The sequence below is a fragment of the Anticarsia gemmatalis genome, chromosome 1, assembly GCF_050436995.1.
Source record: "Anticarsia gemmatalis isolate Benzon Research Colony breed Stoneville strain chromosome 1, ilAntGemm2 primary, whole genome shotgun sequence".
In the NCBI taxonomy this organism is placed as follows: domain Eukaryota; kingdom Metazoa; phylum Arthropoda; class Insecta; order Lepidoptera; family Erebidae; genus Anticarsia; species Anticarsia gemmatalis.
In genome coordinates, this window is record NC_134745.1 from 14,444,136 (window position 1) to 14,462,953 (window position 18,818).

The window sequence follows — 18,818 nt, forward strand, 5'->3', positions numbered from 1 at the left end:
CTAGAACCTAACACAATATGGAAATGAGCTGATCTCATGGAACTACATTTATGAAATTATGATTATAAGACAAAAATATTCAACATCAAATAATAAGGTACATAATATAATCATATTTGATGTAGTTATCACCATACACTGTCAGTTTACAATAGCCTATTAACCTATTCATGGCCACCGAACTGCACATCTTATTTAAAAAAAAGTAGGAACAAAATACTCAACAATGTGCCCACAATCGTTATCAGCCACGTAAAACCGATTCACATAAAACGCTCACACCAAGAACCTAAGGGACTTAACAAAAGCCAAAATTGGCTTACACACATTTATAACAAAGCTATGCTGCCCACGTCCACGTAACGGCTACAAACGGTCACAAATAGCCACAATTAGACTAAAAGCCTAAGAGTCAAGACAAGCCTGGGACAGTACAAGCCAGGACGATAAATCTTGGGACATTCCCCCGAGTAGCATTACAAATCTTAGAGCTTAACGTTTGATTTCTCTCTGTAGCCATTGATTGTGATGTCTGGAATTGAATTGATTGTTTGCGAGTTTGGTCTCGTCTTAAGGCTATGATAGATTTAGAGGTATTATGAATTAATATTGTCTGTACTTATAAAGTTAGGATTTTTGTTGTTAAATAAAGTTTTGATGTATTCCGTACCGTTCCGTTTATTTTTTTTTAATGACTTTAGGTGTTTGTATTTATTAATTTTGATATTGGTGCTGATGATAATATTTTTCAGGTAATTTAAATTGCTGAATCAAAACATAGCATACTTTACTTTTATTCTGCTATATACAGAATAATTGATTTTTTAGTTAAAGAATGTTAAATCGTCTTTTAAATCGCAATATTTGTCTTCCTTATGCGTTTCTTTGACATCCTTGGTTTAAAATCGCGACTACATCATAAACAAATTATTTATTACTTGCAAAAACTTTTTAATAATCCGTATTACCATGATTTAATACAATGTCCGATTATTCCAAAGATTTATTATTCTCCCGAACGATTACCATGTAATGAAAGTTTTGGCGAAATTTAAAAGTTTGGAGAACAATGAAAGTTGGAAGGAACAAAAAAGCGTTTGAATCTTGTCGTCCTTGTTGTAACGAAAATCTGATTTTTTGGGAAGTTTTAATACTAAAAAGATAGTGAGTTATGTTCATTTGAATGATATGAAATATTGCCGTAACTGTCAAGTTCGAGTTTACGTTTTTAAGCTCATTTAAGCTCATTAACATGATTTATGATTCGTATAAAATACAAAATAATACAATTTTGCTTCCTTTAGTTAAGGTCAATGCAATTTTAATTATTATTTTATATAAAGGGTATATCGTGTTTCCAAAAACGGGCATAAATTTAATGAAAATCTTATTTTTTGCATCTTTAAAGAATTTATGATTAAATCAAACCATCCATAAATAACTGTTCATAACTTAAACAGGACGATAAAAGTCTGCTCGGACTATGAACACAGTCGCAAAGACATTTCAAACTCAAAACAACTTGAAAATTTTCTGTAAAAATGAAAAGAACTAAATCGGGGTCAATCTTTGCATTCCTTTGTCTACTTTACAAGAGTTTATACAAAATTCAAAGAAACAGCATTTCCTTGGGAACTGTATTACCATTGAGCTGACTTGTAAAAATCTAAGGTCTTTGAAACAAAGAATATTATTTCATTCCTTAGAAAAGAGGTTATAGAAATATTATCATTGTTGGTATAATTTTGTATGCAAGTTATCGTAACATGATTTCATTATATCTACATATACGTATGTTCTTTCTAAAGTATTGCAAAAAAGTATGGGAATGCGGAACCGTTGTCAAAAAAACGTTCTGCTTTGTGCAATTGTGTATCGACCCATCGAGAACGATGTAACTGAAAATCGATGAATGCTCTTCCTGTATTTTGAAAGAATGTTTTTTGTCATACTATTTCTATTTCCAAGTACTCGCATACAAAGGCAACGCTAGTACAATACTGTAGCTACTAGACAACTCTAGGCTGCTATCATATTAAAACGATGCATTAATACTTCACTAGGCATAGGACTTCAAATGAATAAACAAATCAATTCGAAACTCAATAATAATGCCTTCCAACTGTAATTTATTTTGAAAAATGATAACTTCTAAGTAGGTGCATGTTAATCATAAAATCTTACTTTAAAAAATTTCATAGTTCTAAATACATAATTTTTTTGCCTCTTCAAAATTGATGTTCCAGTTTATGATTTACAGCAAAATTCAAACGGCATAAGTTACAAAACTTCGTAAACAGCCAAACCAAAAACTATAGCAGAAAACTGATTCAACTGAACCATAATGACTGTTTGAACTGGAAGCAATGAATCACGAAATGCAGTTAAAAATACTTTCAAACTGGGAAGCATTCGGACTATCATGGCACCGCATACGACCGTTAACAAAATAACTTTCATATTTCATACGTTCTACGAACTCGAATTAATAGAGGAGTTTTTTACGAAAAGTTTCTCGTTGTTACTGCATCGATTTTGTTTCGAATAGTTCTAGAATTTGATGGAAAATTGATTTTTTTCGCTGAGAAAGTTTTAATTGAGGAATTTTGTTCAGTTCTCTTGTTACTGTTGCATTGTTGGAGTTATTTTTGAGTATCGATATTTTTTGCTTAATAAATACTGCAAGAGCACGATTTTCTACAGTACTATTGAGTATCGAGAGTTTGACATTTAAAATGTACTGCGAAAAAAGTTTCTATGGCACCCACTAGAGGCGCTGATTAGATCTTCATACAAAATTTGTCGGTAGCTAACCGGTTGTTGATTGCCGAAAGTGATAGTAAATGCACTATAGAATTCTGCATTATGCTTAAAAAAGATTATCACCATGCTAATCAAAAATAACGACTACCGAATACCAAAACAAACAAGCTCATACGATGTCAAACGACAATATACAACCACAAAAAAATATTTCTCAGCGAATTCTTAAAGTTAGGTTAGTGTGGATAATAGTGAAAAAGGCAGAAAAAGATAAACAGATCGTAAAACCATCAAACTATTAAACTTAAATGAACGTTAAAAGTAGTATTATCCGCTAGAGTAAACTCCAAATATTGTGACAAAAAACTTTTACAAGAAATAAACTTAGGCAATTTTGAAGGCAAACTCAAATAGACATAGTCCTTAGGGTTGATACAGATAAGCGGGCAATTGTCAAATCGGCATATTCTGTAATACGGACCAAAGCGACCTGAAGCATTACTACGCTTGGTCTTTCGGCTTATGCCGATAGGGTTAACAGAAAACGACACAAGACAATTGGCATAAATCAATTGGTACTTCATTTTTTCACCCATATGCGTTGACATAAATACAAACAGAAATATTATGCGTAATGTGTGTTAATAAATATGTCCCATATTTTTTGCGTCTTGTGAGTGCCGAGTGGCTGCAGTCCTTAAAATCTGAGTGTCGTCTAATTATACACAAAAAGAATGTAACACTACATTGCTTAAAAAATACTTTACTTGCGACCAAAACGTTGTAACAACATAAGTTTTCTGGTGCTAACGTGTAGTTTTTAAAATCCTGTTCATAGTATTGTTGATTACTATAATCAACTATTATAATTGTAAGAAACAATACTACATACAATAACTAAAATAAAGTAACAATTCAATAACTGTTCAATGCCCAGTTATGCCGCTTAATGCCGGCGCGGCTTAGTATGTAAGCAAGCCTAAACTTTTTATCTACGTTCCCTTATAGTTTTGTCTGAAATGATTCTGTAAATACACAGTTGAATATTGTTTGAAACTCGGGACAATATTATTGAAGCCCGTATGAGACGTTACAAGCCTTTGTGTGAGTTTGTGATTTTATACACGCTACTTGAAAGACGTAGTGCTGTGAGTTTATTTTTATTGAAGAGTTTTAACCATTTTTAATACACATACCTACTTTAAAATCATTTTTGTTTCATCAGATGCATATGACGATTATTTGAAGAACAACAAATTTTAGACATTAATTAATGTTATGCTAGCTGACTCACGACTCGTACTAGGCTCTTTTTATATGTAAGATTTGAAATAGCTTAAGGTATCAAAATCAAATAATAGTCGTATCTGTTCTGCTTCTATACTTATATCATACAGACAAAATTTTTGAACGTAATTATGTTTGTTACTCTTTTACGCAAAAACTACTCAACGGATTTTCATGAAATTTAGTTCACACACAGTGTATACTTCAGGAAATGTATTTAAGCGGGCGTAGTCGGGGGCCAAAGCTAGTTTATAATCATTTCAATATACATAGAGTAAAAAAAACATAACGTGCAGTTCACAAGGGAGGTATATATTTTGACAAACACTCTCCGGAGTCTTTGCATAAGATTCATAAATTCTTCTTATAACTTTGTTTACTTTGTTAACTGCACGTTTGGCGCAGTGGTTTAAGCGGTCGACTCGCCGCAACAACCGTAGCGCCACGTGCGGTGGGTTCGAATCCAACCCGAGACAAATCTTTGTGTGATGATCACGAATATTCGTTCTGAGCCTGGTTATCAATTCATCTATATAAGTATGTATTTACAATTATATAAGTGTTTTTCAGTTATCTGCTACCATAGTACAAGCTCTGCTCAGTTTTGAATCAGATAACCGTGTAAGAGTTGTCCAAATATATAAGTATAGTATAAATTCTAATATTTTTGCTTTATATTATGAGATTTCATGTCAAACACACTCTCTTTGCATAAGATTTATAAAATGTTCTCATAACTTTGTTCACAAAAACATAACAACATCAGTATGCTAATCAGGAGTTTTCTTTGTTTTTTCCTCGTACAATGATAGATTCGCGAGAGAATGTATAAAACGACTTAAATCACTTGTTTGCACGTTTTGTTCCGACAATCTTATTTGTTGACACGCGACGGTAAATGATCGAGTACCATATTGTCGGGTTCTTTTGCATTTGATTTATGTTTTAAATTATAGCAGAAGTTTTAAGTAATTTTACTAATATTATAGGTGGGATAGTTTTTTGTGATGGATGTGTGGATCTGGTAGTATACGAGTGCTCATCACGAGGTCATTGGTTTGGTTCCCGGTTTGGGCATATTGGGGTTATCTAATGTCGATTGGGATATTCTTAACTGTAGCCCGTATTCGGTAACATGCGCGGTACGTTACAATAGGCTTTGTACTTAATAACTTACTTAGTAATTAGCAAAATTTGGGTGTGTTGCATTTGCTTTTGCCTGCCAATTTATTAGTTGCACATACATAACGTTATTAAAATACATATATACAAAAAATTGTAGTTAATCTATACTAATATTATAAAGCTGAAGAGTTTGTTTGTTTGAACGCGCTAATCTCGGGAACTACTGGTCCGATTTGAAAAATTCTTTCAGTGTTAGATAGCCCATTTATCGAGAAAGGTTATAGGCTATATATCATCACGCTACGACAAATAGGAGCAGAGTAACAGTGAAAAATGTTACAAAAACGGGGAAAATTATGATGACGCAAGCGAAGATGCGCGGGTCAGCTAGTTATCAAATAAAAACTGTCCTTAGGCGCTCGATTATTCAATAAGTAGTGTTTCATGATCCTACCACTGAACGAATATTTTTTCAAAGGTAAAATATGTACATCGTACTATATCATAGACTTCATATTTACAAAATATGCCTCGCAGGTTTTCCGTTCAACGTAAATTTCAGAAGCTTTCAAAAGCAAAAATATACAATGCCTCAAACTACGGCTATAAAAGAAAAAATAAACTTATGAGGTATATTCTTTCACGTCAAATCAACCGGTATATAACTTTTATGTAACGTATAGCTACGGGCAAAATATGTGAACGTACAGCGTATTTTCAATATATTTTTATTGATCAGTAAAATTTTGATTCAATGGTTGTAAAATTACCGTTAAACAACTTTAATATAATTTAACATTGACTATTCAAATTTATAATGTAAAATTATACCAACAGGTTCATCAAACGTTATCATTCATTAATGAACCTTATTTAAAATTTAAAACAAGATAGAAATTATCATTTTCTTTATTGATCTGGTTAAAATGACAAGTGAAAGTCAGACTGGCCATGTCATTATTTACAACCTTTTTTTAAAAAAGCCACATCGTTTAATAAATCTATCTAGCCATTACATGTCCATATTTTTGCTAGTAACTGTACCTTGTTTCGGTAAATTGGGAATCGACATCAAGGTTGAACATCCGTTATCTTTGGAGAAAACCTTACGTTTATTTCTCAACATTTTCTCCATAATATAAAGGCTAGTTGAAATAAGTCTATTTACTACGTGACATCTGGTCACCGCTGAAACAGTAAGCTTATGACTATGACGAGAAATCTTTTTTTTTTAAACTACTCCCGCACTAAGAATTGCTCTTGTATCGCGAGGACTTTTACAAACCTACAAACAACGGAGACAAAGTACAACCAGACCAATTAAAATTATAAGTGAATCGCACAAACAATTGTTCCGTGTGGGAATCGAACCCACTACCTCCCGATGCAATGATAGCGGTATGGCGACCTAATCCACTGCGCCACGTTGGCAGTCAAAATCTAATCTAGGCTGAAAGATTAAGAAAATCAATATGTTCATACTTAGCCATTATCCTCAGTGCTTGGCTTGCATATTTGTTAGTTTTTAATGACCAAACTAGACACAACTCAACGACTAAACATTTAGGTTTTTTAAAATTTAAACCTAAAACTAAAACAATAATGTTCGCATTCCTCTCCCAAGCGAGTCTGCTACCACAAGACCCACGTATGGAGAAGAATATTACAGATGCAACTCAGCGGTCACCCATCTGCGTTATGACCGCGCTTAGTTTTGCTTAACCCACAGATCGCTTGAGCAGAAGCTTACCGACCAGTGAGCGCAACTGTCTATAGGCCCCGCAAGATATTGACATAATAAAAATGTACAATATTATATCCCTACTTGATGGAAAGAAAAACAAAGGTGAGCTCATCTTTTGTCGTAAATCGCGTCGGTTTATTTACTGTGGGGTAGATAGCTAGTCTATGGTATCGTTAAACCAATCTGTTGTGTGGATTAGAACATTTTACTGAGCTATAATATTGTTGTTATTTTTTACTCCTGGTAAATATGTATGTAAGTAAAAAATAAATCGTTAATACATTTTTAAATATTAGTGTTTTTCTTCTTGTTGCTAAAAAGATCTTTTAGTCTTTTAGCAGTATCAGTATGGAAAGATAGTAAAGTTTGATAATCTTCTTATTATGAGTGTATAAAAGGATACATGGTCTGTTCGTAATTTAATGAGAAAGATATATCTTTTCACCTTTTTTTTAAATCTTTTGTTACTAAGTGACCGTAAGAATTTGACTGAGAAGTTTCTGATAAAAAAAAAACAATACATTGTGCGTTTTGATTTCAAATACCGACCCATTGAGTCAATTTAATTAATTTACGCGAAAAACGTTTAACACATACACTCTTTGAACTTTGAAATTATACATCTTTAAAAATACAGGAAATACGAAAATCAAAAGCTGAGTTTTAAAGTTAAAAGAAATCAGTAACATAGATACTCTTACCCAAGTTGAGTAAGTATAGTAAACTAATTTATTATATAGTATCGATCTGTCCTGAAGGTTATAATGTCAAGGTGCATACATTTGATTTGTCCTTACTTCTAATAAATAACAATATAGCTATAGTGATTAGTATTGATTTGTTATAAAGTAATAAGGAAGGCGTGGGCTGGAGTAAGTTGTATTAGTAATTATAGAATACACGTGTCATACATAATTACATACTTAGGTAGAAATGAAGTTAATCATTTACAAAAAAATGAAAACCTTGTAAATAAAAAGAAACGTTATCTATACATAACTACTTAATTTAACAAGAGTGAAAGCTTAGATGTTTGTTACATACAAACATCATAACTGCTGTTCGAATTCTAATGAAATTTGGTACACAGATAGACTAAACTTGATTTACAAATGATATAATATCTACTAAAAATCTTTCCAAGAAGAAAAAATGTTTAAAAAACATTTGGCCTAAAAGCCACAATTACCGATACAATATCTATTTTAAAAGTTATTTTCAATTGTCCAATTCAATATTTCAACAACAATAATTTCACTTTACAAAGTTGCAAGAATATTTTAAACTTGCTAATAGTCTCAATACGCTAATAGTCTCAATACGGTCACAGATGACAATTATTGTTCATGTATTATCGCAAGACGAAAGCAGAGCCTTTGTCGCCTTTTCAAGCCTTGTTAAATGTTTTATAGTCACAGAAAATATTAATTTGAAAACTAAAATTCTTAGCTTTGTCTTGATTTTAATAATGCACTGTGTATATAAATATAAAATTATTTTCTATAGTTGATATTCGTTTGTATCATTTCACTGAGAATTCGTTATTATTTATTCACATAGAAAACATGCCTGCCAAAAACAATGCAATGATTGAGTTAGTATTTTTTTTTAAGTGAATTCAATTACTCTTTTCGTCGATATAACGCTAATAATCTCAATTTTATGTCATTGAACTCAAGCATATTGCCATATACTAGGCCTAGCCTTGGGTCCACCACGCTGGCCAATTGCGGGTTGGGGACTTTGCATGCCCTCAATAAATGTATTAAACAAATTTTAGGCATGCAAGGTTTCTTCACTATGTTTTCCTTCACCGTTAGAGCAAGTGATAATTATTTCTAATACACACATAACTTCGAAAAATTATTGGTGTGTTGCCTCGGGTTCGAACCTGCAGCCACTTTGCTTGGGAGGTGCCAACTTAAACGACTCGGCTATCACTACTATAAAAGGTATATATGATGTATTTAACACTATAACGTAACCTCACATCTTAATTACTGCGTTGTGTCAAAGAAGTTATTAATGTCAGAACAAAACCACAAAGGAGAACACTAATAGTAATTTAGGCGTACTATTATTACTGCTACGGTGCTAACGCATAGTTAATGATACACCTAGATATAAATAGATTGTTTAGTATTACTTTACTATATTACTATTACTAGTATTACTTTATCATATTGAATAAAACATAGTTTCTAACACAACTATGTTTTATTCAATATGATCAAAATATCTTTATCTATGTTTATTATTTAGTATTGTATGTATTTATATTAGCTTTGAATTTTAATAGATATAATGAATCCTTGAAGAATGATTCCTCGTTTACGTACAAACATAAAGTTAACACTTGAAATGTTTGGGGTGTACAGAGCCCAAAAGTTTTCCCACGGTTCTTATCAATTATTATATTTCAGTAAATCCCTGCTCCACAATTGCTCCTAAATTAAGTTCGATTTCGTGGCTAATTAGTTGTAGTAATAACAGTATTTTTTCTGATGATTAATAATATAATTAACGTATAGTTAAAGAATTCTAAATGTATAGTGACTTTTAGCAAAATGTCACTTTTTTAACTTAAAAAAGTTACTTACGGTTACAGAGAGAGTAAAATCAGGCTGTACTTAGTATATGGTAATCATGAAAGGATGCTAAGCTTGCTATTTGCACTTGGAATTCATCACACTTACTTTAAAACTAATACCTAAACTAAAATCTACTCCAAAAGGCAACAAATTCGTATATTCTGGTAAACTAATAACAAGACGGTACTCGACACGGATACCACAATATCTGTGCACGTCATCACTTGAATACATTTGTAGCGAAATGTTGAATACTGTACGTGTAGTGAACATGTTACAGAAACCGTTTTCAAATTTTGGTTGCGGTTTATTCCAAATACCATGTAGATAGTTTGAAAAATAACTTTAAGGCAAGAACTTATCTCACCTAAAATTTCTAAAACATAAAATCAATGACTTGTTTTTGTCACCGTTTAGTCTCAAAAAGAACATTTAGTGACTCACATTATTTTGAGGTTACCAACTATTTTGACGAAATCCAGTATATTCGATTTTAGAGATAAAAAGTAAAAGAGTACGGATTTATAAGATTGAAGACGCTCATAGCCAGTTGTGCTCACCGGTCGGTAAACGATCTGTGAGTTAAGCAACCGTTGGCGCGGTCATTCTATAGATGGGTGACCGCATGGTGGTATTTGAACTGAGCGTCTCCGTGCTTCGGAGGGCACGTATTAAGTCCGGTTGTTCTCAATTAAGATAACAGTCGTTAGGCCATGTCAAAGGCCTCTCGGGCGGCTTGAACAACTTTGACACTAGGTTGACCACTAACCATACGATAGATAGATAAGATTGAAATTAATTTAGGTATCGTATTTATATCGTATTAGTAAACGATATTATTCATTGTCTGTCATGTCAAAATAGTTTACAATACAACATAAAACAACAATTAAACAAAAACAACACGACTTAACATAAGCACTAAGTTAAACCAACGTTACTATCCACTAAGTAATCCGTACACGAGGTAAATATTAGCATTTCGTACAGATTCGAGCCGGTCTTGGGACTTGTGTAAATAACATTAGCCACGATACGTCCTAGGTCCGTGCGGGATTCTTGGGAGACTATCAAATGCTTTATATCTTTGCTTTAAACTTGAACAATACGATATAGTGGAACAGTTTTAAAACTGGTTCTTTTGTTATGAGAATATTTATTGTCTTTGAAATGATGTAAGATTTTTTTTAAATAATAATATGTCTTGTAGAAGTTTAAAAGTAAGATAACTTTCAAATTAGAGATTATATTGTTTAAAGTGAACTAATAAACAGAACGTGTGTGTAAATTTAATCCATCATACCAGTAAGGGTTTTGATCCCAAAGTGAAAACAAATGTAATTTTTTTACTACTTAATCGTATTTGTATTAGTTATTTGTATTATATGAATATTTCTATCATTTTAAGATAGTACCTAATCTATCTAAGCTAATCAATTAACAAATCCTTACAACTTTTTCTAGAAACAACCCGAAAATTGTTTATTTTTCGTATCAAATTAAAAGACCTAGAACTGTACCGCAACAGTTATTTACAACCAAATTCTACACAAATCCATTCATTACATAGTCCAGTTAATCTCGGAAACTGCTGAACTAATTTGAATATTTTTGTACTATTTCCTTAGATTGTGACGGACTGATAAAGTGTTAATGTTGTGCTTGAAAGAGCTTAAACATTAAGCAGTATTTTAACCTTCAATTACTTTTGATGTAAAAACATTATTGTTTTGTTACAAAGTAGGTGTGTAAAAAGCCATAATATTTTTAATTCAATAACTAAACAAAATGTCAAAAATACACTTTTTTCGATTAAATGATTTAATTTCAGTTTCGCGAAAGCGAAGTATTTTTAAAGCAATTATTGCGTATATTTTTCTTGACCTATGCCTGGAAATAAAATCCCGGGGTAAAAGTATTTGATGTGTAAATACAAGTTTTAAGCTATCAGTGTAATTTATTTCATTAAAATCCATTCATTGATTTTCGGGGAAAAGTAATACATACATCCTCACAAACTATCGCATTTATAGTATTAGTAGAATGTAATTGTTTCAATAGTTCAAAGTTTAAAAAGAGTATACGTAGTTCAAACATTCAATTATTGCAAATGAGAATAAACTACAAAACTTTTTTACTAAATCAGATATCTTTTTGCGACCAACTTCTACTAATAGTCTTTCAAAACATTCTGGATCAAGATAAAACTTAGTAAACCAACTGGAAAAGGTTGTTGGAGAGAATACATAGAGGTACTTTGACAGAAGGCACAAACAAACATTAGGTAGATACTTGATGGATTTAGGGAAACTTGGGCTCAGACAGACTGATAATATTAAGCCAGAAAATGCTGGAAAAACTAGGAAAATACCAGCTTATTTTTATCTCTGCATCACTTGCTTAGGTTGACTGGGAAGTAATGCCTCTGGTATTAAGTCCGCCTTGTACGTCTATGTGTATTTACTTACATGTTCTTTTTACACACTTACATACATACATAATATCACGCCTTTTTCTTTTTTATTGTTAAAGACCATAGAACGTCACTAGGTTTAGAACCTTACAAACTTCCCTTGCCTCATTCACATCCATACATCTTGTCATACAGGACCGCCGGTTACGAGTACCACGCACCTGACCTTTTGTATTTAATATATTTAATAATAGTTTTGTGAGTAAGATCAGCCCTTTACGATATTTAATTACACGTATTACATTGTTGTGTCATAACAAAGTATTTCTACTTATTTGACCTCGTTTTAGTTCCTATTATTCATATTTGGTCGTTAAGAATGATTAATTTATAATCTGATATTGATTTTTATATTATTTTACATAAGTACATTTTAGACCAATCAATAATTGAAACATTTTAGATTGATTCGATACTTAGAAATGAAGATTATTGATTATTCTCTATCACATTAAAATATCAAAAATACCATGCAACATTTTGAATAACCATTTTTACCATCGTCAAAGTACTTTCATAAACTGGTAGAAAAATATGACTAACACAATACAAACCTTTATATTCAAGACCTAAACTAACAGAAAATGTTAGTATTTTTTCTAGACAAACACTTAGAACTAACGTAAGCCTGTCACGTGAGGCTTTGTTTCAAAATATTTACTCAATAACATTGTGTGTCAAGGTACTATCATTGTATTAGTTCCTGGAACAAAAACTTTTTGGTAAACTCTTCAACGAATAACTGTGTTATGTAATATTGAAATAGATTGGAAAACTTTTGATCTTGTAGTTTTTTGCGTCATGGAATTTTCCGGTACGAAGTATTTAGAGTATCAAAGTATATTTCTTTATTTTATTTTTACCTTGAAATATTAATTCAATTGCAAATATTGGTATAGCTATTTCAAGATACAAAAATGAAAAAAATATTTAACACGGTCTGTTACTTATTAATAATTTTAATAAACCCGTAACTAGTTTACACCGATTATTCTTGCGTTGTATTATTTTTTTATATAAAAAGTGGTCTACGTCGCTTTTTGAGTTTCATCACATTGTTACTGTTCTTTACATAATACATAGGTTTACATTCGAAATAAGGTACGTCCTTACTACACAAATTAACAGTTTTAATACATATTGATATATATACCCAAGATCTCAATTTCTGCTATAACAAAGGTGTAAGAAAATCAAGATATTACATACTTATATTACTGCTATAGAAAGTCGAACCATCTACGTACAAATAAGAGGTTATAAGCTAGCTACATATATGAAGGCTGCAGCTTATTCTCAAAGATAAAAGCCTTAATCCACACACTAAGGATTGGCAGACTTCACACGCCTTCAAGCACGTTTCAATGAACCCTTCATGTTTAGTACACACTGTGCAAGTTGCCAAACGAGTGATCTTAATGACTCGTCAATTGCGATAATGTATTATTTTTTAAAATAAAAACAAAACTCTAAGAATGCTCAGAACTCATATATTTCGGTCTTCACATTATTTTATTTATTTAGTAATTCAGTCTAGTGTCGAATTTAATACGAGTTGACAATAATCTTCGAATTACTTTATAGTAATTATAACTATACTTTGTGATTTCTGAATCGATAAGTACTACGTATCAGGTTTAGTAGTATGAAATTAAGACCGTAGTATGTTTCAGAGGATGCAAGTCACTCTATTCAACTCAGTACCGTTTTCAACATTTATTGAACCATGTGGGACTCAAAACCAAACCGGTAATAGAACGGTAACGGTTTCATTTTATCGATTTATAATGTGAACAACATTTTAATTTAGTGGTGGAATAAATAACTGGAAACGCTACTAGTATAATGTGAACGGAACGTTAGGCTAAGCTTTTAGCTACGAGAGTTGTCTAGATATTTTCATTTGGAAATCCTTGACTGTAGAATTTGTAATACATCACGAAGAAGAGAATTCCTTTACAATGTTGATAATGTTTTGAATTCGTTAGTATTTAAAATTGGTTTGTCTTGTAGTATCAATGTTGGAGTATCATTTACATAAATGATTGCGTAGATGTTTATTATTTCGAACTGGTGTAAGATAGAGAGAATTAAATACAATATTTATTTTGTAAAACATAGGTTACAAATACATTAATAGTGTTAAATGAACATCTGTGTCGTAATAGTTTTAAAGTTTAATTAAGACTGGTGTTCAATTAAAGTCCTTGCGTTGTTTCGTAAATCGAATATAAGTTCGAGTTAAAATAACACATGGGAGTAAAATATGTCATTAACGATATAAATATTTTTATTAATGATACATGTTAATGTATTGACAATTCGTAAAAGTTATTTTGTTAAAAGTAAGTATGTGTTAATAGGACAATCTGAGCTAAATCATAAGATGCCATCCAAAGAAAACTATTCAAGACTATCAAGAGATTTTAAGCCAGTTTTGGACAGGTGTTTTTAATTCCATGTCTCTGTATTTCATCAGTAATTATATTATCATTACTCAGTCATTTAAAAAAATATATTGAGGCTTATCCGATATAACTAAACGGGTTGCGAAAACAAATGAAGTTTACATCGCATCTATGTATCCTACTTTATGGTAAGCGTATATACCTATTACATAATGTATGTATTATATGCCTTATGTACATAAGTTCTAAAACCGCAAGAGGCTAACGTGGTGAATTTAAAGCTTGACTCTCCTCTCGTTATGAGAAAATACAAGTATGGCGTATCCAGTAGTGAGAAAGAAATGGGTTACATTTATTTACGAGGCATTAAATAATAATTAATTAATTGTCATTACCTACAGCTATGGTAAGAAAGAAAAGAAAAAAGATTTTATGTACCTTTGTCTATTGTCTGTACATAGCTTATTGTTTTTTATAAAGGTATACCTTTATAGGTTATATAGGTATAGTACAGGTTTTAAATTAAAATAAATTTACTGGAGATGATTTATAGTTTTGATAAAGACTGTTATTTTTCTGTTCTTGCGAAATAGTTAATGTTCTTATCAAATAGGAAGACGTTGGTGTAATATTGAGATAACGATTATTGATAAGATAAAATAAACTATTATTTTTTGCTGTTTAGTCAAACTGTTGATAAAGATAATATTTGAAATTGCTAGTTATATTTAACAGTTAGTATTGATTATAATTAGCTTAATCAGGCTTCATAATTAGGGTTTAAGCATTAGAAAATATTTTTATTTAATCACCAGAATTGTTCGTAATTTTTATTAAGGGCGCCTTGAAAGTATAATAATTGCGTTTTAGCTGCTCCTATTGTATTAATTCAAGATAATTGAAACAAATAAAATGTTACAAATTGCCATCTACATTCCTCACACATGAGCATATCATCACTTTAACGTATATCTATATCTTAAAATATATGAGCGCTAATAAGCTAAACCTTAATAAATAAATCTCCTTAAATAAGACATCACTTAAGACCTAAATCCCTAACTTATTTCAAACACTTCATTACCCAACATAATTATCGGTTTTCCATAAACCGTAATAACCGATACTTTATTAAATAACCGTCAAAAAAGTACCATTTACCTAGTTCACTGCTCCTCTCAGCTTCAATCTGGGCGATCAGATCGTGCGCCCTTCCGTGCATACGCGTGAAATGAACCCTGGACCTCCCATGTCTGATAAGACTCCTACCACCATGGCGCACACTCCTCACTTCACTACGATAACACTGCACTAACGACGCGACGTATATTAAAATTAGCGTCCGCATCTTAGAGCGGCATGACGTGCGCTCGCTACGACCGCGCGTCCAATACTGAATTCAAACTCGGGGTTCTGACGGACCGACGATTTTTTTTTTAATCTCACGTCAAATTTTCGAGTTTCTGTTTGAATTTCGAATGATAGATGAAGGATTAAGGAGGTAATGCGCTTTTTTTTCTTTTTTTATTTGGCTTAGGGAAAATTGAGTTTGATAAGGTTCTCTTTTGAGAGTAGGTCCTTTTGGTTTGCTTTAGATTTCTGAGATGGATAGAACCATAGTAACTCGTTGCTTTGGTATTTTATTTTGGCAATAAAGCTTTTTATATACAACACATGAACATGATTGAGAGTACAACATTTGTAAACGACTAAATTAATTTTCAGTAATTAAAATTGCGAATATATTATATTGTTAAGATGTTTTTTAAAGTTTTATTTATTTAAGGGGCATGAATTATGATATAATTAGTACTTGCGTTCACATGAAATATGAGTTGATAGAGTGCCAAAATTGAATACACGTGGACCTGGGAGAAGTGAATTCATAGAATAAAGTATTATTTTTATTTTTACTTGGAATGCCAATTAATTAAGATCAATTTGTACTTTCATGTTTTATGTTAATTATACTAAATATTTGAAGTAATTTTATTGATTTTATACTGTAGAAAAGGAGCATAATGACGTTATGAAGATTATTTATAAGACTATGCTATTAAGATGTTAATTAGTACAATTTATGATTATTTTCGAGCTGCAATATCAAATCAATTGCAATATCAAATCTCTATAACAAGCATGAGGTTCGTTAAAACCGTAAATGTCAGGTTTGAGTTTGATTCACAATTAAACGACTTAAGCATTAAATAGATTTCTCAAAAACTACTGCATTAGTACATTTACAAATTAGTCTCAAGAAGTAGGCGGAGATTAAAGACTGTTTTGATATGCATTAGAATCAATCTCGTATCACTGTGACTATAGTCCCACAACTTAGTAGAAAACCTTATAATCAAAGTTTGCAAGGTTGTGCAGCTGTTGGTGTCGGTGTTTTATACATCTAAACTATTTTGGAAATACACATAGTTCTTTATTTTCAAAAAAATTGATCGTGTTTGCCAAGGCTTTTTACTAAGTTGTCTGACTATATTCACAACATTGAACTACAGTAACTTCTAATAGTATAAAAACTTTGTATCTCAGCCAGAATAAGTCATTTAGAAAAAGAGGATTATCTCCAAAAGTAATAAGTCTTCAGTCACGAACTTAAATAAATATGTACGAAGAAAATATGTAAATAAGTATACATTTTTAGTTTTCTTGTTAAAAATGTTATATTATCATGAAATCTAAATACGAAGTTGTTTATGTACGTTATTTATTTACTTGACCTATATTTAAAATATGTTTTTGTAGAGTAGTTAGAATTTTAATAAAGTGTTGAATTGTTGATGTTTTAAGGATGATAGTTACTAAAAATATATTTTAGGCCGAAGCTTAAACAATTATATTTAATAATGTTTATGTTACAAAATCCTAAGCGGATTTTATTATTGTGTAATGAGACACAATATTAAAATCCGTTTAGGATTTTGTATTTTGCAATAATAATGACAGTTTGGATAAAAAAATCAGTCCAGTCACTTGTGCAATTAAATCTTGCCTGTTAATTGCGCAAATTATTGCAGACCTTAGCATTAGACTGATACATTTAATGCAATACTAAAAATCGTTCAAGAAATATGTCTTTATAGACTGCTAACAACATCAAATAAAATAATTCACCAGTAACTTAATAAACATAAGATAAATACCGATATATTAGTGGTCACGGTCTATCCCAATAAATATGATAATACGAGTATCTGTCGTATCGCTAAGATACGCGTTACGTGGAGACTCGCCACGTATAAAGTGTCTCACAGACGAGAATAACAGGCTTTTGGGAGATTTTTTAAATTAAAGTTTAGGTAAAGATTAAAATGGGTTTTGGAAATGTGTGTTTATTTGTTTTTTCATTCCTGTAACTAATCAGTATTCAATGCAAAAATTTAATAAAAAGGCAGAGTATTCAGCTTATGATCAAAATTTATCCGTCACGTCATCTAGTGATCACGGCTAGTGTAGCCTGCACTAAAATGTCAACAATCTAAAATATACCTGATGAATGTTTGCGTTATTTCCTATATAATATTACAAACAGTAACATACTGTTACACGAATGTGACGTTTATGAAACTAAAGTACTTACAGAGTTTTGAAATAAATGTCATCAATAATTATGTTATTTATTTTCCTTTTATTTGCCTACTGTGTACAATAAGAATAGACTACAATTAGAAGAATACCACTTGCTACGATCTTTTCGTGAAATGTTCTTAAAACATCATCAGTCTGTAGCATCCCTTACATAGTGCGATTAAATTCTCCCCGTGTCCGTTAGTAATATCATTATCGCACCCGTAGGCCTACGGCGTAGGTGCTACGATAAACCGCTACGCCGTAGTACCTCTGTAGCACCTCGTAGATTATCCAAGCTTCGATTAATGAGCGTGCGGTTTAGAAATGCGGGTGTATAATGTTTTGTTGAGTTTTAGAATTAAGGTTCTAATGTCTGAAGTTTTTATGTAATGGTAGCATGTAAATAACATATTTTTTTTATCATTTTGTTATTCTTAGATACTTTACTATTAAAACAAAAATATTGATATTCAATAATTATATATAATGGTGACCATATTCGTAAAACATTTGTATACTTAAGTCCTAAACAATTACTCAATCAATAATTGCTGAAGATTTTTGAAAACACTCAAACTATTTTAAACCAACTCGCAATTTCAAGATCCCTACACAGCAATTACACTGACCGCCAAAATGTTAAGAAAAAGTATTCCACCTAAAGAAAATAACATTATTTTTTTACCACAGACTTTTACTTACCTTTACAGTAAGTATTGTAACTTGTGCCAAAGTTACCAGCATAAGCTGGAAAATAATATACTAAAACAAAAAAGCTTCATACTACTCTTTTAATATAACACAGGAAAATAACAACAACCCCCCATTACGTTCAACACTTTATA

At 31.3% G+C, this 18,818-nt stretch overlaps 1 protein-coding gene across 1 annotated transcript in view; it reads right to left on the minus strand.

Annotated features, from left to right (window-relative positions):
- The window catches only part of LOC142982519 (metabotropic glycine receptor), a 153,738-nt gene extending 137,975 nt beyond the window's left edge, over window positions 1-15,763 (minus strand). The window contains exon 1 of the mRNA XM_076129058.1: window positions 15,553-15,763. Coding sequence (XP_075985173.1) covers window positions 15,553-15,739 — 187 coding nt within the window. The 5' untranslated portion in view covers window positions 15,740-15,763. The remainder of the gene's footprint in view (window positions 1-15,552) is intronic.
- Between the last annotated feature and the right edge of the window lie 3,055 nt (window positions 15,764-18,818).